Source organism: Oryzias melastigma, linkage group LG9 (assembly GCF_002922805.2).
Source record: "Oryzias melastigma strain HK-1 linkage group LG9, ASM292280v2, whole genome shotgun sequence".
In the NCBI taxonomy this organism is placed as follows: Eukaryota; Metazoa; Chordata; class Actinopteri; order Beloniformes; family Adrianichthyidae; genus Oryzias; species Oryzias melastigma.
The window spans coordinates 30,637,148-30,660,166 of NC_050520.1; the positions used below are offsets into that span (position 1 = coordinate 30,637,148).

General features: G+C 37.1%; 3 protein-coding genes across 3 annotated transcripts in view; 2 read left to right on the top strand and 1 right to left on the bottom strand.

Moving 5' to 3' along the window:
- si:dkey-91m11.5 (BCR activator of RhoGEF and GTPase) overlaps positions 1–845 on the bottom strand; it is a 45,305-nt gene extending 44,460 nt beyond the window's left edge. The window contains exon 1 of the mRNA XM_024276268.1: positions 715–845. The gene's annotated coding sequence lies outside the window, so the exon portion shown is untranslated. The remainder of the gene's footprint in view (positions 1–714) is intronic.
- The window catches only part of ift81 (intraflagellar transport 81 homolog), a 19,053-nt gene extending 697 nt beyond the window's left edge, over positions 1–18,356 (top strand). Inside the window, exons 3-18 of the mRNA XM_024276269.2 lie at positions 827–1,007; positions 2,342–2,431; positions 2,585–2,650; positions 2,873–2,983; positions 3,312–3,396; positions 4,514–4,677; positions 4,974–5,069; positions 6,784–6,924; positions 10,884–11,033; positions 14,145–14,273; positions 14,556–14,645; positions 16,038–16,124; positions 16,229–16,300; positions 17,613–17,698; positions 17,925–17,970; positions 18,112–18,356. Of these exons, the coding sequence (XP_024132037.1) occupies positions 827–1,007; positions 2,342–2,431; positions 2,585–2,650; positions 2,873–2,983; positions 3,312–3,396; positions 4,514–4,677; positions 4,974–5,069; positions 6,784–6,924; positions 10,884–11,033; positions 14,145–14,273; positions 14,556–14,645; positions 16,038–16,124; positions 16,229–16,300; positions 17,613–17,698; positions 17,925–17,970; positions 18,112–18,294 (1,777 nt within the window). The 3' untranslated portion in view covers positions 18,295–18,356. The remainder of the gene's footprint in view (positions 1–826; positions 1,008–2,341; positions 2,432–2,584; positions 2,651–2,872; positions 2,984–3,311; positions 3,397–4,513; positions 4,678–4,973; positions 5,070–6,783; positions 6,925–10,883; positions 11,034–14,144; positions 14,274–14,555; positions 14,646–16,037; positions 16,125–16,228; positions 16,301–17,612; positions 17,699–17,924; positions 17,971–18,111) is intronic.
- A 3,402-nt stretch (positions 18,357–21,758) lies between these two features.
- The window catches only part of atp2a2a (ATPase sarcoplasmic/endoplasmic reticulum Ca2+ transporting 2a), a 37,961-nt gene continuing 36,700 nt past the window's right edge, over positions 21,759–23,019 (top strand). The window contains exon 1 of the mRNA XM_024276266.2: positions 21,759–22,355. Within this exon, the coding sequence (XP_024132034.1) occupies positions 22,238–22,355 (118 nt within the window). The 5' untranslated portion in view covers positions 21,759–22,237. The remainder of the gene's footprint in view (positions 22,356–23,019) is intronic.

Consider the following 23,019-nt stretch of genomic DNA (forward strand, 5'->3'; position numbering starts at 1 on the left):
CAGCTTCAGCTTCAGCATTTTTAGCTATCAGTTTCAGCATCTTCATCAGCCAAATTCTGCTTACAGCATTCACACTAGCATTATCACAGGTAATACTATATATCTAGTTCATGATTATGTTAAAAAGTTACAGTTTTAAAGTTTTAAAAATGTAGCTTTAGTATTCAATTTTTATCCTGTTTGACCCGTGACCTAATTAATGTGTGTTTTGGGTTTTGGCCCCTTGTGTGATTGAGTTTGACACCCCTGCATTATGGGGAAAAATATTTTTTCTTAGCTTGAATATTGTTAATAGTTATGTCTGCTAATAAAATAATAAATAAACATAATAAACAGAAAGTGTTAAAGTGTTCAAATCAGGAGTGGGTAGAAGAAAATAGAATTAATTCCCACTCAAAATCTAATTATATTTTCTTTATACGTATTTACACATTAAAAATATAATCATTTTCTTTACATAAAAAAAAGGATCAAAGCACCAAAACAACTTCCCAAGTCATGATTGTTTGCACATTGTCCCATTAGGCTTCTCATCTTCTGATTTCTACTTTGTACTTTTAAAAAATTGTTTAACATTTTTACTCTACTTTACTTCCTACTCCCAACACGTACATTAATCACAACATATGTACACTTTATAACTTGCTGAAGACACAAATGTGGTCATATTACTGAGTTGAATTTTCAGTGGCTGCTCTAGTTGATCAAACTCACCTCGAGGTTCTGCAGGATTCTGTTTAAATGTTGGTTATGGTTGAACAGATCCACATGTTGACTGTCATGTTCTGCTCCCTCCATCCCCTCCATCCTTCCTGGTCTGTTGCAGGAAGACCTTCCAGCAGGGCCTGGTCACTGGCAGTAAATCGGTTATTCATCCAATCCTCCACTGGCTGTTACAGAGGGTCCCCGACCTGAAGAAGAGGGCTTACTTAGCCCGCTTTTTGGTAAAGCTGGAGGTGCCTGCAGAGTTTTTGCACGATGACATCATCAGTGACACTTACAGCCAGGTCAGTAATGAACTTAATTATACATTTAATCTTTTTTTTTATACATTTTTATAAAAATATTTTACGTATTTCATTCGTGTTTTTTTTTTATTTAGAATACTAATAGATACTATGTCCAAATAACCAATTAATATACCGGCTAATTAACTTGACCACCTTTAGTAAAGTAATAAATCCTTCTAGGACATCGTAATTGTCAGAGGAAGTGATGAAGTCTCAGAGAATCTGAACAGGATAGAACCTACAATGATGAAGGAACTACATTAAATCAGACACTCAAATGAACCATTCAGCTACGTGAAAGCACAGATTATTTATTTTGATGCACGTTATCAATAAATCATATGTATAATTGGTGGGTTATACACCACTAATTAATTTCTTATTATTATGCCACAAAATTTTAATTACGGTCTAATTCTTTTGTTTAAAAGATTATTGTAATATCCTGGATTAAAACGATTGTAAATGCAGTTTGGTGTTGGGTTTTTTTAAACATGTTTTTATGCCAGTTTGTCCCTAAAAGTCTGACTATTTATTTACTAATTGAGAGTAGCTAGAATAGAACAGAAACTTTATTAATCCCGAAGGAAATTTAAGAGTGGCCAGCTGTTTGCAATCACAACACAAATATAATAACAAACAAAGGAATAAAAACCTAAAACAGTTAATAAATCTATCTGTTAAAAATGTAATTAAAATTATAATAATTCCATAAAATACTCAGAAATCAAAACCTAACACAATAAAAACCATAAAATATTCAAAAATGGAAATTCTCCTGTAAACAATCTTGTGGGATTTGGAGGACCCCCCCCCCAATTCCCCTCATTCACACTCAGAATTATACAAGCTATTTAAAAATATTATTATTAATGTTGTTTTTATCTCTAAATTGCTCTACGTAATAATTTATGGAACTTTTGGCTGAACTGACAAATATAATTAATATTTATTAAATGATACAAATTATGTTACAAAAGTTTTTAGTTTTCTGAGGAATAATTAATTAATTCATCTTCTTATCCCAGGAGTCAGCAACCTTTAACAATAAAAGCTACATAGTCTTACTTACTTACTTACTTACTATCCTTTCAGAAATCTGGATTTGCATTCATGCAAATGTATTTCATTTTTCTTTTCTTTTTTTATATTTTTCCCCTCTCTGTCCTCAGCAGTCTTACTCTGCTGGGTTTTGTTATTTTAGTTTCAGGTTGGACCTTGGTAGTCTTACTTTGCAGGCTTTGTTTATTTGTTTTCTTTAGGTAGTTTTTGGATCCTTATTTTCAGGTTTGTTTTCTTCTTATCTTGACGTGAAAATGTGCTGTTTACAGTATGAAGAGCTGGTGGAAAGCTTCAAGATGTATCATAAGCAGTGTGAGCAGCTGAGGACGTCAGGCTTCTCTACAGCAGAAATCAGGAGGGTAAAAAGTCCATCTTAGTTCCATAACAGTCACTAATAGTTAGAAATCTTTGTCCTGCATAGCAAAAATCTGTTTTAATATCAGTTTTATGACTTAGAAGGAGAAATATTCACTTGATGTATTTCTAATCATTTTTTCCTTTTGCGTAAACAGGATATTAGCGCCATGGAGGAAGAGAAGGATCAGCTGATCAAACGTGTGGAGCGGCTGAAGAAGCGGGTAAGGCTCCCTTAAAGCCCCGACGTGTTTAAGACCCCCTGGAATGAAAACATGATCTTAGACACAAGTTATCACTTCGTCCTGTGGAGCTAACAAGCATCTGACAGGCTTCAAGGCTGAAATGTAACAAGGTGTTGATTTAATGGGTCTTGCATGCCAAAAGGGGAAACCTGAACCCATGAGGGGGTGCTTGGTTACGCCTGTCATTCTAACATCCTCTAGGTGGAGTCGGTGTCCAGCCATCAGCGGATGCTGGAGCAGGCCAGGCAGCTGCGGGTGGAGAAGGAAAGAGAGGAGTCTCTGGCTCACCAGAAACAACAGCAGAAAAATCAGGTAGAAAAGTGCTTTTGTTCTGGAGCAAGATTGTGTATCGTAGGAATGTCATGTTAAAAAGTTTAGCAAATTTAAGTTTGGTTACATTTTCTTCAACGTCAAATGCAAAAATGATGAGAATCAAGTGTTTTAAATGATAATAATAATTAAAAAAGTGAATTTATTTAGATAGCATTAAAGGTATAATTTTGCAGAAATGTTCAGTTTTTCTGAAGAGTCCAAAAAATTAAACACAGGATGAAAAATCTAAAAGCTATAAAAACTTTCGCACTTGAATTTTGTTTTAAACTTCCTAAAATATCAGTCGTGGTAATTGTTGTGTGTTCAGCTGTTTCAGGCAGAGCAGAGAGTGCTGAGATCCCACCAGCAGCTGAAGGATATGCGACAATCCGCCGCAGATGCAAATCCAGAGAGTGAGTGTCGCGGTCCTGCCTGGGATGCACATGAAATTCAATGAATCAACACATGTCTGTGCTTACAGATGAGCTTCATTACACTGAACCAGAGATCAAAACAATTGGTGTATTAACAAATTAAGCCTGTTAGCTAGGGCTGGGTCCACTAGCTTCATGCTAACGTATAATGGGATTTCCCATAGGACGGCTAATGCTTATTGATGTAGGCATACGTTACTGACTAAATGAACATCTTTATATACTTACAGGAATTAATTTTTCAAACTCATTTATGGAAATATTTCTTTAAAAAACTATTTGTGGTCTAAAACATTATTTTTTTTGCGCATTTTTTCTTCTTCTCCTGGAATAAGGTGTAATGCTGTAGCGTAATCGCCACCTAGTGGCCAAACTGAAACTTTCCGGAGAAGCAGAGAAATTGTGGTATTAAGAATCTTGTTATATTTTCACTGATACATTTTACAGTACGTGAACTGTATCAGATTAATATAAATATATGCAAAGCATATATATAGATTATTAATATTTTTATAAGCAAATTTGTATAAATGTGTAAACTCGAAATTAAATTGAATGGAATGAAAGAATTGAAAAAATTTGAATCTTGGTTCTGGTGAATCAAATTGAATCGATTCTGAAAATTATTGCCGATACCCAGCCCTATTGAAATGGTCTGCTTTGGTTTTCTCTGGGGGTTGAGCTTCTAAGCTCAGAGAGAGATTTACAAATTTGCAATTTTTAAAAATGATCTATGCGGTTGAGATGAATCAAAAGCTGCACAATGAGAGGAGACAGAATGTGTTCTCATATCTGAATAAAGTGCTTTTGGGATCATTTGAGTCAAAACATCCCTAGGAAAAGTACTCATGCATCATTTCCAAGCATGATTTGATAATGTTGTTAAAAATCCTTTCTCCTCTAAAGACATGATCTAATTGTTGCATTTAGAGTCATGGATAAAACATTTCCATCAGTGTAATTTCTGAAAATGATTTTGCATAACAGCCATCAATGATTTAGTAGCCCAATGTGGCCAAAAAATATGTAAAGCGACACCAAAAAAACAGTTTCTGGAAAATTTGAAGCCTGTTCATTTAAAAACGGTCTTCATCAGGCTTAACCAGAAGACTCGAGGAGGAGATCCAGATCAACTCTTACATGGTCTCTGAGAAACTCCCCAAAGAGCTGGAGAGTTTGAGGCGCACCGTGCAGTACCTGCAGAAAGTGGCAGCAGAACCTGCAATGGGCCAGCCCAACATCCGGGAGCTGGAGGACAGGGTAAAGACATAGATGCAGTGCAACACCGGGGTCCCTCCATGGACTGTAAAAGAAAACTGGACTGAGCGACCCCTCTATGAATAATAAAATGACAGGAATATTATTCCAGAATAAATCAACTTAATACTTAACTAACTTTCAATATTTTACTCTCTATAAAAATGTATTTTGTCAAAAATTGTGATAATTGTGATAATTTCTACAGCTCACACTTACTCTGTCCAGTTCTCTTGTACAGTAAATGGTTCCTTCATACATCCCAAGTTTCCTCTAATTCCTGACTAATGCTCCCACAGATCAGAGACGTGGACTCTCAGATTAACCTGCTGATTGAGAAGAAGATGTTGAGGAATGACCCCATAGATGACAAACTGACCCTTTACAAACAACAGGTGCTGACCCGCTCACATATTTGCATGTCCAGAGTCTGGCCCATTGGCCAAATGGGGCCTGCAATCAGAATTCTGCTTCCCTGCAGGCTCCTGTCATTAAATCAATATGTAAGCCCCAACAGTCTATGATTTCTCGATTAGTGAGATTATGCTATATATATATTTCCTGTTCACATGATTTAAATTTAGAAGTTTACAGTGAGCATTTAACCCTTTAAAACCTGAGGCGACACCGATGATGCTTAAAAACAAAATCTTTAAACTTTTCAACTGTTTACACCAGAGGGTCCCCAAACCTTTTCTTGTGAGAGCCACATAACTGTTTTCTTCTCTGATGTCAGGCCGGGGTCGGTTTATAGGTTAACAAAAATGTGTAACAATCCCAGCCTAAACGTAAACATTTACGGTTTTACAGAAAGCCACACATAACCAAATTTTAAATAATTCATTTTTTGTGATCCTCATAGAAAAATAATAATACTAACACATTTTAAAATCTAGATGTATAGCATTACCTGTGATAATGGTCGTGGGAATGCTGTAAGATGAATGTGGCTGCTGAAGATGCTGAAATTGATAGCTAAAAACACTGAAGCTGATAGCTGAAACGTTGAAGTTGATAGTTGAAATGGCTGAAGCTAAACGCTAAACCTGATAGCTAGCTAAATATTATCGAAAGGGCATAATAGCCAAAAAAAGACTGGTAAAATCCTAGAGCTGATATCTTAAGATGCTGAAATTAATAACTAAAAACACTAGAGCTAATAGCTGAAACGTTGAAGTTGATAGCTTGTTAAAATATTATCTAAATGCCAAATTAGCCTAAAAAAAACAGAAAAAAATTAGTCAAAACAGATAACCTGTAGCTGAAATATTATATAAACTCCAAAATAGCTGAAACAACTGTTAAAATGTCTAATTTAACCAAAACAGCTAGCATACGGCAAAAATATTAGCTAAACTCCAAATTAGCCTAAAAAACTGAAAAAAAGCGTAATTTATCCAAAACAGGTAGCCTGTAGCTGAAATATTACCCAAATGCCAAATTAGCCAAAACAACTGTTAAAATGTTTAATTTAACCAAAACAGTTAGCATAAAGCTGAAATATTAACTAAACTCCAAATTAGCCGAATAAAAAACGGAAAAAAGTGCAAATTAGCCAAAACAGCTAGCATGTAGCTGAAATACAAGCTAAATGCTAAATTAGCCTAAAAAAACTGAAAAATCTTAAATTAGCCAAAACAGCTAGCCTGTGGCTAAAATATTAGCTAAACCCTGAAATAGCCTAGAAATCTTTCGTAAATACAAAAACTGTTGAAAAAGCTAGCATAAAAAGAGCTGAATATTTGAATAGCTGAAACAGCTGAAGAACTATGAACGTCCATGGATGTTGGGAGGGGGTCAAATGTGGAGGCGGGCCCGATCCGGCGGTAGTTTGGGGACCCCTGGTTCACATGGTCAACGTATTTCCAGTAGATTTTAAATCTACTGGAATTATGTTGATCGTGGTACAATTAAAAAAAAAGTACAGTAAATCATAGAACATAAAAACTGGAGCTCTGGTGTTAAAGGGTTTATAGTGATTAATGTGTAACATTCCATTTGAAGCTTTAATGTTAACAAGTTTTTTTTAATGTAGCTGTTTCTATGGTCGCTCCAGCTACTGTACGCAATGCCTTAAAGGTTAGATCTAATCCTCCGTGAGTGTTTCAGGCGTCCATTATCAGCCGAAAGAAGGAGGCGAAGGCAGAGGAGCTCCAGGAAGCGAGGGAGGCGCTGGCCACGGCGGAGAGGGAGATGAAGCAGAGGCACAGCCAGTCCTCACAGGGGGAAGAGGTCGTTCGAGGTGACGAGGTACAGACGCCGTTCGCAGCCACCACAAAACCAGGTCTTTTTCAGTCTTCCTTTACACTATCGTCATCTACAGCCAGAAGATAAGCAACCTACAGAATACTCAAGTGGCTATTTCTGTTCTTATCCAAACACAGGCACACTCGCTGTATAATGTTCCTTTACCCCACTCTTCCCTCACATTCCCATGAAAGCCAGGAATAGATCACAAAAGAGAGAATATCCAGAAGTAGGAACTGTTCTGGACAAACTTCCTGAAAGCAGCCTCCTTTTTAAAATGTCTTTAATACAATTCATCTTCCAATTCAAGTCAGCTGGTTCTGTTACGTAGACCTGGGTCACAGAAATGTGATTTGGTAGGAGGATGCAGTCTCCACACCTCCCACAGCACACGTGTCAAAGTCAAGGCCCGCGGGCCGGATCCGGCCCTCCAGATCATTTTATTTTATTGTTATTAATGTCTAACTTGTATAATTTTAACAAAATATATTTTTATAGAGAGTAATATACTGAAAGTTATTTAAAGCTTAAGATTATTTATTTTGGAATAAAATTACTTCATTTTTTATTCATAATTATGTTAAAAAATTACTTTTTTAAAGTTTTAAAAATGGGCATTCTGCTAGGTTTTTGGATTATTTTGGCATTTACTAAAAAAAACTTTTTTTTTTGTTGTTTTTAGTTTATATTTTGAAGTTTAGCTATTTTTATCAGCTACATGCTAGCTGTTTTTTAGGCTAATTTGCCATGTATCTAATAGTTAAGCAGGTAATGCTATATATCTAGTTCATGATTATGTTAAAAAGTTATGTTTTTAAAGTTTTAAAATAGGCATTCTGCTAGCTTTTTGGACTATTTTGGCATTTACTAAGATTTTTTAGGCTATTTTGTAGTTTAGCTAACATGTTAGCTACATGCTAGCTGTTTTGGCTAATTTAGGCTTTTAACAGTTTTTAGGGTGTTTTTGAGTTAGGCCTATGTTTAAACGCTAGCTGTTTCGGCCAATTTAAGCGTTTTTTTTTAAAAGATTTTTAGGCTGTTTTAAAGTTTAGCTATTTTTTCAGCTACATGTTAGCTGCTTTGGCTAATTTAGGCTTTTTAAAGGTTTGTTTGGTTGTTTTTGAGGTAGGCTAGCTGTTTTGGCTAACTTAAGCGTTTTTTTTTAGGGGCTTTTAGGCTGTTTTAAAGTTTACCTTTTTCAGCTACATGCTATCTGTTTTGGCTAATTTTGGCTTTTTTAAAATTTTTCAGGCTTTTTTTGGAGTTTGGCTGATATTTACACGCTAGCTGTTTTGGCTATTTTAAGCTTTTTTTTGCTTTTTTGTATATTTTTAAGTTCAGCACTTTTTATCAGCTACATGCTAGCTAATCTAAGTTTTTTCTTTTAGTTTTTTAGGCTAATTTGGCATTCAGCTTATATTTAAGTAGGTAATGCTATATATCTAGTTCATAATTATGGCAAAAAGTTACATTTTCAAAGTTTTAAAAATGTAGTTTTACAGTGTTCAATAAATGTTTATCCTGTTCGGCCTGTGACCTAAGGTGTGTTTTGGATTTTGGCCCCTTGTGATCGAGTTTGACACCCCTGTGCTACAGCCTCCTCAGGACGTCACACAGAAACCAGCGGGCTTGCACATTTGTTGGGCTTAAATTGCGTTTATAGCACCAGACAGTCTTGTATTAGCAAAATAAACAAGCTGATGTTTGCAGAGAAATCCAAACACTATAACCAGCACTAAGGATGTAACGATTTTTCGTGAATCGATAAAAAACGATTCAAGCTCGTCAACATGTTCATTGTTGCAGAAAAAAAGAATCTGTTTGTCGTGGCCTGTTTCTGAATTTAGAAATGCAGAGCTGATGACATTTCTTCATGCAGGCTCGATGTGAGTGTGTGCGCGTAGCGGACAGGCTGCATGCTGTTCATCTACGCTCCCCCTCCTGGGAAATTCTCGCAGCTCCTTCGGATCTAAAAGTCCCTCCAGGATTTCACAATGTCGTGATCACCACTATAAACCCAAATTCATACTTTTCATACATACTTAGCTTTAAAATACCTTTAATATATTGTGTTGAGAAAAAAAAAATCGAAATTGAATCGTTGCTTGACTGAATCGTCACATCCCTAACCAGCAACACAGAGAATAACTTCCAGTATGTTCATACTCCACAGGAAGAGAAGATGAGAATCCGTTCACTCTGGGAGAAGCTTTAAAAATATGACAGGAAGACATTTAATAAGATGCTGTGGAAGATGTGGTTTCCCATCTTGGGCAAACTCAACCGCTCGACTACCACCCGCGTTTTGCTCCTCCTGTTTCTTAGAGTCCAAGTACAACAGGAAGTTGTTTGTAGGCGCAAAGAGGCTCTTGAGTTTTACATGAATGAAGCTAGTGGAAAACGTTTTGTTGAGCTGGGCTTATCGGCCTCCTGCGTCGTTTGGAGACATCAGCCGTGGTGGAGATGATCGCTTTATCTGAGGTATTTTCCATTGTGTGTCATCACATGCCGACCAACAGCTGCCTGATCTCCCTGAGGGTCGTGACCGCAGCTGCTCGTCACTGGCCGACCAGCAGCAGGAAGCCATTTGATCATCATCGCGTTAAATTTAGTTTAGACACCAATGGGGGATTTAGGTAGCTTTTTGAATTAGTTGAGGGGGGGTTCTTAAATTGTTCCTCCTCCATGTGTTTGACATGTAAAGGCATTCGCTGTCGCTCTTTCAGATGCACTCTGAGATGTAATGGATGGAACACACTGCAGTTTTATTCACGTGTGCTAATGCCCCTCTCCACCACGTCTGCCCTTGAAGTCCCAAAATATACGAACGCACAAACTCACACATGAACCAGGCCTCATTGTTGCTCAAAGCACAAAAAACGACGTGAATTTTTGTGATCTGACTTCTGAATCCCTTCTGACATTCCTATTTTCCTTTACACACCACATTTACACGTTTAGATTTATGACATAAAACAAGCTTTTCGTTTTTTTAACTCATGACATTAAATAATTAAACTGCATACCTGTAAGTCAGGGGTCTCAAACTCATTTGACCTTGGGGCTACTGAAGGCAGAGTCTGGCTGAAGTTACGGTTTAAAAGGTTTAAAAGGTTTACAAATTGAAATTCTGCTAGCTTTTTGAACTATTTTGGCATTTAATAAGAGTTTAGCTAATATTTCAGCTACATGCTAGCTGTTCAGGCTAATTTAGGCTTTTTTCTGTTTTTTAAGCTATTTTGAAATTTAACATTTTATCATGCTAGCTCCCCGCGACCCCGAAAGGGAAGAAGCGGTCAAGACAATGGATGGATGGATCATGCTAGCTGTTTTGGCTAACCTAAGGTTTTTTTTGTTTGTTTTTTCAGGCTAATTTGGCATTTAGCTAATATTTTAGCTGGCTATTAGCTTCAGCGTTTTCAGCTATCAGCTATCAATTTCAGAAACTTCATCAGCCAAATTCAGCTGACAGCATTCATGCTATATATCTAGTTTATAATTATGTTAAAAAGTTACTGTTTTAAAGTTTTAAAATTTTTGTTTCAATAAATAAAGGGCAACCAAACAAGGAAGTTGGAGGCTGACTCCACCCACAGCTAAAATTTGAATATCCAGTCAGAGGGGCGGGGCTGGAGAACAGGACTATTGTCATTACTGGAGCTGCAGATCATGAAGTGAGACTTAAATATTTTGACCATTACAAAAATTCAAATATAATACCTCTATCCAACCTGTAGGGGGCAGCACACCAATGTTTTTTTGACTATATTTTCAAGAATTAAACAAATTTATTTTAATTTGTCAAAAATTTGGCAATGACTAACAGACAGCACTTTATAGCCCCATTTATAGAGATCAACAGACAAAAAAAGTTGAATTTGGGCTTTGGTTACCCTTTAAGCATCTTTCTTTTTTGTTGCTATGGCAAAATGTTTTTAACTCTCTTTCTTGGTATTTCAAAGCTGAAACGCGTGGTGGCAAAACTCCGCAGCAAAGGAACTGCTTACAAGAAAAGACGCCTGGAGCTCTCGGAGCTGAAAGCTGAGTACGGAGTCCTGCAGCGGACGGAGGAGATCCTCCGACAGAAGCACGAGGCGGTCCAGGAGAAGCTGGTAACCTTTAACTCTTGGGGGTCTGGGGGTCTGGGGGCCCCGGAGCCACACAGGGCTCTGTTATCCCTTCTAGATAAAGAAAAATAATTTTTGAAAAAGTAACAATTAAAAGTAAGGATGCATCAAATGACAACATTTAACCCTTGTGCTCTCTTATGGGGTCCAGATGACTCAAACTTTACATTGACGTGTTATCCATCCCATGACAAATGTGGATGAAGGTGGACAGGATTTCATGTCTGCCACAGACACCAGTGAAAATCATTCAGGGGTCCAGATGACCCCACTTTAATGTAAACATGCCTAGTATAGCACAAGGGTTATTCACATTTTTGTGTGCTGTGTACCTCCGAAAATCGATTGGAGGTTGATAATCAAAAGCAGAATTCACACCTAAGGTGCATTTTAAGGCAGATTTTTTCCTCTTATACAAACTGAAGGTGTTCTGTACACCTTGTGGTTTGAACAATATGAGGGTCTTTAATTAGCTCTAATCTTAATTTTTGTCAGTGACACATTTCTGGCTAAGAGGCACCACAAACAGTGACATAGTGTTTTTTTTTCACTGCTAACATTACACTATGAGATGATCCTATATGGTACACGGTGTCTTATATTTTGAAAAGAAGTCATATGAACGAACAGCTGTTTCATCTTTTGAAAAAGCATATTTCCCTTTAAGTTTATGTTTTTATTTAGAATTTTGCTGTGCATGTAACATTTATCAGTGACAATGAAGTCTATTCTTCTTGTTTAGGCCCAAAAAAACCCACGTTACATTTATAATAACGTAAACCATGTCTCTCTCTCTAAGTCAGGGGTGTCAAACTCAATCACACAACAGGCCAAAATACAAAACACACCTTAAGTCGCGGGCTGAACAGAATAAACATTTGTTGAACACACTAAAACTACATTTTTAAAACTTTAAAACCGTAACTTTTTAACATAATTATGAACTTGATATATAGGATTACCTGTGATAATGCTAGAGTGAATGTTGTAAGATGAATTTGACTGCTGAAGATGCTGAAATTGATAGCTAAAAAAACTGAAGCTGTTACCTGAAATCACTGAAGCTGACAGCTAAAAATGCTGAAGTTAAAAGCTGAAAACAAAAAACTTACATTAGCCAAAACAGCTAGCATGCAGGCGAATAAAAAATAATCTTCAAAATATCCTAAAAAAACTGAAAAAAGCCTAAATTAGCCAAAACAGCTAGCATGTAGCTGAAATATTAACTAAACTCCAAAATAGCCTAAAGAATCTTAGTAAATGTGAAAATAATCCAAAAGGCTAACAGTATGTACATTTTTTAAACTTCAAAACTATAACTTTTTAACATAATTATGAATAATACAAAGGCAGTAATTTTATTCCAGAATAAATCAACTTAAACCTTAAATAACTTTCAATATTTTACTCTCCATTTTGACAAATTTTATTTTGTCATAATTGTGCAAGTTGGAAATGAGCAAAAGATAACATCAGGCCAAATAATAACAATAAAATAAAATGATCTGGAGGGCCAGATAGAATTACCTGGAGGGCCGGATCCGGCCCTCGGGCCTAGACTTTGACACATGTGCTCTATTTGGTACAGGGTGTCTTCTATTTTGAAAAGAAGTCATGTAAACATCTGTCAAAAGTTAACAACTTTTTCATATTTAAAAGTCTAATGTTTTTATCTAGAGTTTTGTTATGCATGTAACATGTCACAATGACCATTAAATCTATCCTTCTTATTTGTGCCATAAAAAATATATATGTATTTAATTTACAATAATATAAACCATGTCTTTTTTCTCTAAAGGACCAGACTTTGTGGCTCTGGTTGTGGTTGGTAAGAAATGGCTCTTTGAGGTGCAATAGAAGGGCTTCTATTGGCTTCACTGCAGTGTTCATGGTTGAGAGCGACTGATCCACAGCTGCCTAACCAAATGTGCCTTTATCACCTCGTCTCCGTTCATGTCCAGCTTTAAACGGAGAAGTGATGGACGCTTCCTGGAAGCGGCTTCACACCTTTGTGTGGTCTGATCACCTGACTCGGTGATGTGGCGTCTGGCGCAGGCTGGCACTGCTATTTCTGATGGTTGCATCTGCTGCTCCTTCTCCAGCTACATCCAACATGAGGATTTGTTTTCTGATTACTGCCCTAAATCGCTATGGTCGGTTTGGAACATGTGTCAAAGTCATGGCCCGGGGGCCGGATCCGGCCCTCCAGATCATTTTATTTTATTGTTGTTAATAGCCGGATGTTATCCTGCGCTTATTTCTAACTTGTATAATTTTGATAAAATATGCTTTTACAGATAGTAATTTTTTTTTTTTTTTTTTTCTGGAATAATATTCCTGCCTTTGTATTATTCTGGATTATGTTAAAAAGCTTTCTGGACTGTTTGGGCATTTACTAACATTTTTTAATCTATTTTTGAGTTTAGCTTATATTTCAGCTACATGCTAGCTGTTTTGGTTAATTTAGGCTTTTTAAAAGTTTTTTAGGCTAATTTGGAGTTTTGCTAATATTTACACGCTAGTTGTTTTGGCTAATTTAGGCTTTTTTCCCCGTTTTTTAGTCTGTTTTGAAGTTTAGTTATTTTTTCAGCTACATGCTAGCTGTTTTGGCTAACCTAGTTCTTTTTTTTGTTTTTTATGCTAATTTGGCATTTAACAATTATTTTAGCTTACCATCAGCTTCATCGTTCTCAGCAGTTAGCTTCAGGGATTTCATCGAGCATCTTCAGCTATCAGCACTAGCATCTTCAGCGGAAAGTTACTGTTTTAAAGTTTTAAAAATTTCATGTAAGAGTGTTCAATAAATGTTTATCCTGCTCGGCCCGCGACCTAAGGTGTGTTTTGGTTTTTGGCCCCTTGTGCGACTGAGTTTTACACTCCTGCTTTAGAGAGATCTCATTTTCCAAGTCAAATAATTTATTACATTTTGAAAAAAATAAAACCTGGTAATGAAGATTGTGGTCAAAAATCACCACTGTGGGCATTTTAAATGCAGAACACAGATTTACAAATGCTAAAGAGATGTAGTTAATATTAATTTATCCGTTTGTGAGCACGTTGCTGTGTTTCATTTTTGTTTTCTTGTGTATGTTAAAGCAAGCTGTGGAAGTTGAGAAGGGCATCTCTGGCTACAGCAGCACTCAGGAGGAGCTGGAGAGGGTCTCTGCCATCAAGACAGAGCTAGACGAGAAGAAGGGGCGCACGCTGGACGACATGTCTGAAATGGTCAGGACGGGCTTTTAAGCTCTTTTGGTTGACTGTTGAATCTGTTTTAAAATATGTAAAAATCAAACAACCTCACAGGACAGATCTAGTCTGGTACATCTTATGATGGTTTCATTGTACACCAGTGTTTGTTCTTTGATTTACTCAAGTTTTTTAATTGCGATTGAAACGTTACAGGATGTTAAAGATTTTGTGTTTAAGCCTCACCAGCTAGTTTCAATGTTTGCACTTTTTCTTTTTCTAATTTTGCTCATTTTAAGTGTTTCGTAACTTTTTTTGCAGGTGAAGCGGTTAAACTCGTCGATTGTGGAGAAGAAGTCAGCTCTTGCCCCCATCATAAAGGAGCTGAGGTCACTGAGACAACGTCGGGAGGTAACCTCCGTCTGACTAGATAGTGGCAAAACAAAACAATAATCCCACACTATCTACAGAACTCTGGGTTATAGGAATCCAGCCATTAACTTCTTACTGCGGTTGGATGTCTCTAATCATTTCCAGAATTGATTCAATTTGATTCTTTTTTTTTTTTTGATTCTCTCAATGCATTCAGTTCAATTGAATTTCGAATTTACTCTGTTTACACATTTAGACACATTTGTTTAAAATACTTTAATAATCTACTATAAGTTTTGAAGATGTTTATATTAATCTGATGCAGTTCACATACTGTAAACTGTATTAGTGAAATTACGAGATACTTAATAACATACAGTGTAACAAGGATTCTCTAAAGGAGAAGCTCCAACAATTGTTCTGCCTCTCCTGGAGGATGTTTCAGTTTAGCCACTAGGTGGCGATCGCGCCATAGCAGTACATCTTATTCTAAATTGTTACTTTAAAAATTAGAAGTGTTTGGAAAATTCATGTCTGTGAGTTTATAAAGATGTTCATTTAGTCAACAAAGTATGTTTAGGTCAAACTAGCGTTAGCATTAGCTGTCCTACTATAAATTCCATTAAACTTTAGCATCAAGCTAGCGGACTTTAGCTTTATGTGCTTTAAAGTGTTCAATAAATGTTTATCCTGTTCGGCCCGCGACTTTAGGTGTGTTTTGGATCTCTATTCACGGTTCGGCTCACTCGTGTACCGCGGTGCGCGGATCAGGGGAAGGCAGTATGGCAAGCCAAAAGGATCAAAAATCAGGAAAAGTGGGCATGGTAGTAGCCCACCTGCACATGTACTACGGATAATAATATTTATTTGAAATATTTCAATGTTTCCACTGTTGGTTTGAATACTACAATTAATACCAGAAAGTTTAATTTGAACTTTTTCATTTAAGGGAGGGGGCAAGGTAAAATGACTTTTTACTGAACATGATCCGAACCGTGACTGTAAAGCCATGAAACGATCCAAACCGTGAGTTTTGTGATCCGCTACACCCCTACTTTCATGTAAGATAGTCGTCAGAAATGCTCATTTTAATTGTTTTAATTATATCGTGACTCATTAGAAAGTATTTACACAGTCCTTAAATAAAATGCTCAGTGGAGCTCTCCCTACATTGCTGAGCTGCAGCAGAGGCTTACGTTTTCCTACACATGTTCCCAGAATTCCTCTCCCCCTTTACTGGGTAATGTCTGCTAATGAAGAGCCGCGACAGGAAGACAGAAATAGATTTGCTACAGCCTGTTGTAGGTTAAACTGGACTTCATGCTGACAGTACACGCTGATGTTTCATGTACCTGCCTCAGTTCTGAGTGGATTGTGTAATAATGCATCTCCATTTCTTCTTCTCAATACCCGGGATTACCATCCTAACAGGAGTTAAGCCAGGAGTACAGCGAAAAGAAAGCTCAATATGAAAGCTGCGCTGCTGGTTTGGAGAGTAACCGATCCCAGCTGGAGCAGGTGTGGTTTGTAGAAGTTATCATGCAGCTCTGAGCATGACAAACGATTAACCGTGTGCTCCAAATCTATATGTGAATTCACCTTTTTTATTATTATCATTTCAGGAGGTGAAAGCATTAAAAGAGGAGATGGCCCAAAAAGAGAACCAGTATCACTACATCAACTCCATGTCTGAGGCAAGATTTCTAAGGATTTCTTTTTAAAAATGACTTAAAATCCCACTCTGATCATCTTTTGATCTATTTTAAAAGTGTTCCCATTAGTCTTTTAACCCCTTAATGCCTGAATTTATTATCGGCTATGAAAAAATATATTCACTAATGTTTTTGCTTTTAAGTCAGGGGTGTTGAACTAAATTACAAAAATATGGGCCAAATCCAAAACACACTTTAGGTCGCGGTCCAAACAGGATAAAAATTTGTTAAACACTCTAAAACTACATTTATAAAACTTTAAAACCTTAACTTTTTCACATAATTGTGAACTAGATATATAACATTACCTGCAATAATGCAAGTGTGAATGCTGTAAGATTAATTTTCCCGCTGTAGATGCTGAAATTGATCGCTGAAAACTATGAAGCTGATAGCCAGCTAAAATATTAGCTAATTGCCAAATTAGCCTAAAAAACGAAAAATGAACAAATTAGGTTAGCCAAAACAGCTAGCTAGTAGCTAAAAAAATTGCTAAATTTCAAAATAGCCTAAAAACTGGAAAAAAGCCTGAATTAGCAAAAACAGCTGGGGTGAAATATTAGCCTAACTCCAAAACAGTCTTAAAAAACTTAAAAATAAAAAAAGCTTAAATTAGCCAAAACAGCTAGCATGTAGCTGAAATATTAGCTAAAATCCAAATTAGCATAAGTAAATCTTAGCAAATTACAAAATGGTCCAAAAGGTTCATAGAATTACTATTTTTAAACTTAAAACTGTAACTTTTTAACATAATTATGAATAATAAAAATCCAGGAATATTATTCCAGAATAAATCAATTTAAACCTTAAATAACTTTCAATATTTTACTCTCCTTAAAATATATATTTTGTTAAAATTATACAAGTTAGAAATAAGTGCAAGATAACATCGGGCCATTAATAACAATAAGATGAAATGATCTGGAGGGCCGGATTGAATTACCCAGGGGGCCGGATTCGGCCCCTGGGCCTAGACTTTGACACTTGTGGTTTAAGTAAATCCTACATTTACGTAATTTTATAGCTAATTTGGTTTGTTGCATATTTGAAACAACGGCATTAAGGGGTTAATTACGGTTATGCAATTTTTAGGTAAAATTAAAAACAAATTGACACCAATGTGACCTATATACCAATGTATAGAAATGTATAGAAATACTCAGAAATGCAATTTTAAGCTTAATTTTCTTTATATTTGTCCTCCATCGTGAGAAAAATGCTAAAAACATCATTTTCATCAAAGTGGTTCTTTAACCTAACGCATATAAACAAACTTAACGTGTGTCATCCACAGATTATCGAGATGCAGATGCAGCAGGCAGCAGAAGAAATGAAGGCATACGTCTCCTCTGATCCTCAAGAAAGGAAGAAGACCATCAGGTTGAACACCGGAACTCCAGTGTTTCTACTTTGATTTACTGGAACTTTTCAACCGTTAACACAATAATTCCAGCAGATTCTGAAGGAGAAAAGCAGAATCTGCTGGGATTATCGTGTTAACCATTCAAAGTTCCAGTATGTTAAAGTTTATGTGTTTACGCCTTAACTTACCACACCTTAACTTAAAAAATGCAGTGACCAATGGTCTGCTTTCTTCGTTCTCCAGGGAATTGTACATGAAGAACATAGCAGAACAGGAGTCGCTTGGCAAGGTGAGACGCGTCTCCAAAAACAGTAGCTCAACCTGCAAATATTTAAAAAAAGAATCTAGATTGTCTCTCTTTTGGACCCATGTCCTCCTGAAACAACGTGGGGGGTGTTCTAACCGCTCCTTCCACACCTGTGGCTTCCAGAAGCTACGCGAGGAGCAGAAAACGGTCCGGGAGAACCACAGCGCCAACATGGAGCAGATGACGCTGTGGCGGGACCTGGAGCAGCTGATGGAGTGCAAAAAGAGATGCTTTATAAAGGCACAGAACCAGGCCTCGGTGGGACACGTCATTCAGGACGAGGCCAAAGACATGCTGGTGCTGTGAAGACACCCCCAAAGGAAAAGCTTATAAAACCTCAAATATTAAAGGGTTAATGTCATGGTAAAGTTTTCTCAAGTGATATTTTGTTTGGTTCAAAGCCACACACGGTTTGAGTTGCAGCTTTCTGCAGAAGCTTCCATTTTACTAAGCTTTAGGAATGCACTCTAAATCAAAGCGTCCAAAGATAACAGCGGACAAAGTGGTTCCCGTGGGACAGGGCGGCGGCCAACTATTGTTGGCGACATGAAACAAGACCTGGAACCTTTTGGCACCTTCTGACTCATGTCAGTGTCCATCAAGAGTCTTTTAATGAAGTAATATCTGCAATCTAAATTGTAAAGTAAATTCATGCCAGGAAAGTTGCATTAGCTGCAATAATGCTGTTGTGAATGCTTTTTGATGAAAGTAGTCGCTGAAGATGCTGAAGCTTTTTGCTCAAAATGGTGACACAATTTTCTTTAATTGCTGAAGGGATTTGCTAAAAAAGCAAAAGCTATTTGCAAAATGTTAAATTTGATAAAAGACTGGAAATTTTGTCATGAAAAAGAGCTGAAGTTAACCTAAATTTCTGAAAAATTCGTAACAAAATTGTTAAAAGATCTGTAATATGCCAATTTTGCAAAGCTATTTAGTGTGTTGTTTAAATGTGAGCTAAACTCCAAATTAGCCCAAAAAACCTTAACAGATGCTAAATTAGCCAAAAAAATAGCTTGTTGGTGAAATACTAGCTACACTCCAAAACAGTCTAAAATTCCTCAGTAAACTAAATTGGTCAAAAACGTTAGCCTGTTGCTAAAATAGAAGCTAAACTCGAAATACGCCAAAAATGTTAGCATGTGGCTAAAATATTAGCTAAACGCAAATTAGCCCAAGAAACCTTAGCCAAGAAAAAAGTTAGCTTGTTGCTTAAATACTATAAAAATTCTAAAAGTAGTCTAAAATTACTCAGTAAACTAAATTAGTCAAAAACGTAAGCCTGTTGCTAAACTCTAAATTAGCCAGAAAATGTTAGCATGTGGCTAAAATATTAGCTAAACTCCAAATTAGCCCAGAAAAACCTCAGTAGATGCTAAATTAGCCAAGAATAAGTTAAGTTCTTGCTTAAATACTATAAAAATTCTAAAAGTAGTCTAAAATTACTCGGTAAACTAAATTATTGAAAAACGTTAGCCTGTTGCTAAAATAGAAGCTAAACTGTAAATTAGCCAGAAATGTTATCATGTGACTAAAATATTACCTAAACTCCAAGTTAGCCCAGAAAAACCTCAGTAGATGCTAAAATTAGCCAAGAATAAGTTAAGTTCTTGCTTAAATACTAGCCAAACTCCAAAATAGCCTAAAATTTCTCAGTAAACTAAATTAGTGAAAAACATTAGCCTGTTGCTAAAATAGAAGCTAAACTCTAAATTAGCTGAAAACGTTAGCATGTGGCTAAAATATTAGCTTAACTCCAAATTAGCATAAAAACCTCAGTAGATGCCAAATTACCTCAAAATCTAGCTCATTGCGTAAATACTAGCTAAACTCCAAAATTGCCTATAATTCCTTAGTAAACTAAATTATTCAAAAACGTTAGCATGTTGCTAAAATAGAAGTTAAGCCCTAAATTAGACAAAAAAAACCCAGTAGATAACAAATTCGCCAAAAACATTAGCATGTTGCTAAAATATTTTTAACTTTTTTAACTTACTTTAAAAGATTTAAAAGGCTTGTTGCTAATCTACTTAAAATGTTGAAATTTGTAAACGTTTTCATTCATTTCCTATGGGTCATATTTTGAATCACAACGAACTATGTTTAGTGTAAAAGTCTTGTTTCTGGTGTTGAGGCTTTTTCCGTCACAGTGTCCACACAGACGCGGTCTGAGAGGCTCAGGTTCATCCTGATCAATGTCTTTATAGATGCTAACAGGTGCCAGCCTGCATCCAACTGGATCTGCTGTTGACGGCCAGCGCTGACGGCTCTTGTGCCAAGCGGATCAAGTGTGCGGTGTAACCCAGCAGCGTTCTACGTCTTTAGGTCCTATTGAGACATGCTAACAGAGGATGTCAGTTCTTGCAGTGCAGGCTGCATGCATGTACCCATCAGCTGCATAACTGTCAACAACACTGGGACTACATCTGATCCATCTTTGTTCTGTATCGGTTCAATGTTTTCATTTGGTGTGTTCATGGTCAGATTTACAGAATTGTTTGAAAGTCTCAGAAATGTAGGTGGCTTTACACCAGTGTTCCTCAATTATTTTCTCTTACCCCCCATGAAGAACTTATCCTTATCCTATAACTTTCTCCTGCAAATATCATCGATATCATTAGTTAATCTGTTCAAGTTAAATGTATATCGCTTCAAAATATTGTACCTTTATTATCATTAAAGAGTATTTTTTTAAAAAACCCTTATAAATAATCTGTTTTATTAATTTTTCTTTCTTTCTTTTCTTCTTCTTCTTCTTTATAATCCTTCCAAAACTTTCAAAGTAAAATCAAGTCTTTCCTTGTTTCCCTCCACAGTAGTGAAAAATTCTGGATCTTCTCAGAGATTCAGTTCTTTGGTTCACTGAAAACAGCGTCTCTTTCAGCTACCAACTGGATTTTTAGGTTGTTTTTGCTTTAATTCATTTATTATCAACTACTGTTTAGGATTATGCACAATATCCATAACTAATGTAAACATGTTTCTTTTCGCATAATTTTTATATTATTTATATGCTGTTATTTATCCCTTCCAGATAAAATGTACAAAATAAATGAAAAAGGACTAGTTATTAATTATTCAGTTTTTAACTCTTTATATTTTAAGCTTTTTTTCCCCTTTAAAACATATTTGCAGTGAACAACAAACTCTGCAACCACAACGTGGATCAGATAAATATAAATATATTCAAAACATAGTAGATTAGTAATGTATTTCTAAACAAATGTGTATAAATGTGTAAATTCAAAACTGAATTGAATTGACGAATCAAAAGAATAAAATAAATAAAATCGGAATTGAATTGATTCAGGTTCTTGTAAAATGAATCGAATCGTTTCTGGAAATTATAACCAATATTGAGCCCTAATTCTATCAGACTTAAATGCAATAAATGAGATAAAAAAAATCCTTTATTCCAAAGTATGGGACCTGAGTTTTTATTTTTTTGGGCTCAGAAGTTTATTTTTTGGGTTTGTATGAATGAATTAGCACTTAAGTACACATGTCCACTGTCCTGCACGGACATGTAAAGATTCAACTATTATTAAATGTAATAAACACGTGAAGAAATATCTATTCTAAATGATAGATCTGAGTGGATTGGATTTTAAAACCAGACTGAGAATCTTAGGTAGCCCCGCTGTTGATCCTCCCACCGCCATGCTCTACGCTTACAAAAGGGAAAAATCCAAACAAAACCAACGTGAACTGTCAACCAACCACATAATAAAAAGGGCGCCATCCCGTTTGTCAGTCACTTCCTGTGTTATTTCATCGCTGCTCTGAACGTCGCTGCCGGCGTTCCTCCAATGGTGTGAGTCCACATGCGGCGCTGGGGAGGCAGAGGGGCAGCAGAGAGGCGCTTTCATAAAGCGGGCTGTCAGCGCAGCGCGCAGACACAGGAGCTGCGCCACGGAGAAGGAGCGGAGCGGAACGGACGGCGCACGAGCGCACGGCACGCGGACACTTCACCGCCATCTCCGGAGCACAGCGGGCGCGCGCGCTAACCGGGACGGGAGAGGAGTTTAGAAAAAAAGGGAAAAAAAAATCTCTGTCAGGAAATCTTAGCGCAGAGGACGCGGCGCGCGGCAGCTGCCCGGTCGCTAAGCGAACGTGAACGTGAACGGACAGCTTTCGGCAGACGAACTCTTCACAGCCTTTTGCTCCAACATAAAGTAGTGACAGTTGGGGCATCCTCCCTGCTGCGTTTGGGGCTGTGTGGGAAGGAGCCGCCGGCCCGGTCCGGTCCGCCATGGAGAACGCGCACACGAAGAGCGTGGAAGAAGTTTACAGTCATTTCTGCGTCAACGAGAGCACCGGACTGTCCCTGGAGGAGGTGAAGCGGCAGAAGGACAAATGGGGCCTAAACGGTACGACACTTGCACACCCCCTCCACCACCACCACCCCCTTCCCGCCGGCGTGTAGGGCTGCAGTGGGAGCGCGCGCGGCACTGTAACGTGGACCGTACGTGCTCCGTGTCCTGATGTGGGCTAAAAGTCACCCGGCTCCTTTCACTGATGACGTCATCGGCGGAGATTTCCCGGTGTTCCTGTAGCATTGATGTAATCAGGTGTTTTCACCTTTAGATCGTGGGTTGGACAGAGTTTTACTGACGGTTTTTGTCCCGGCTGGGGACCGGCACAGGGAGTCCCAGACCCGGACCCCTAGATGTGGATCTTTCCCTCTCACACGATTCGATACGCATCTCGATACATGGTCCACTAACTTTTTGGCTATATGATAATCCAATTGTTTAATGAAAAACGCTAAAAATCTAGATATTTCTTATTCATATGGTATTTAAAACTATAAATAACTGGACATATAGCATTACTATCGATAATGTTAGTGTGAATACTGGAAGCTGAATGTGGCTGCTGAAAATGCTAGTGCTGATAGCTGAAAACGCTGAAGCTGAAAGCTTGCCAAAATATAAGCTAAAAGCCAAATTAGCCAAAAAAAAAAATGGAAAAATGTCTTAATTTTGCCAAAACAGCTAGCATAGTACTAAAATGCTAGCAAAAATATTGGCT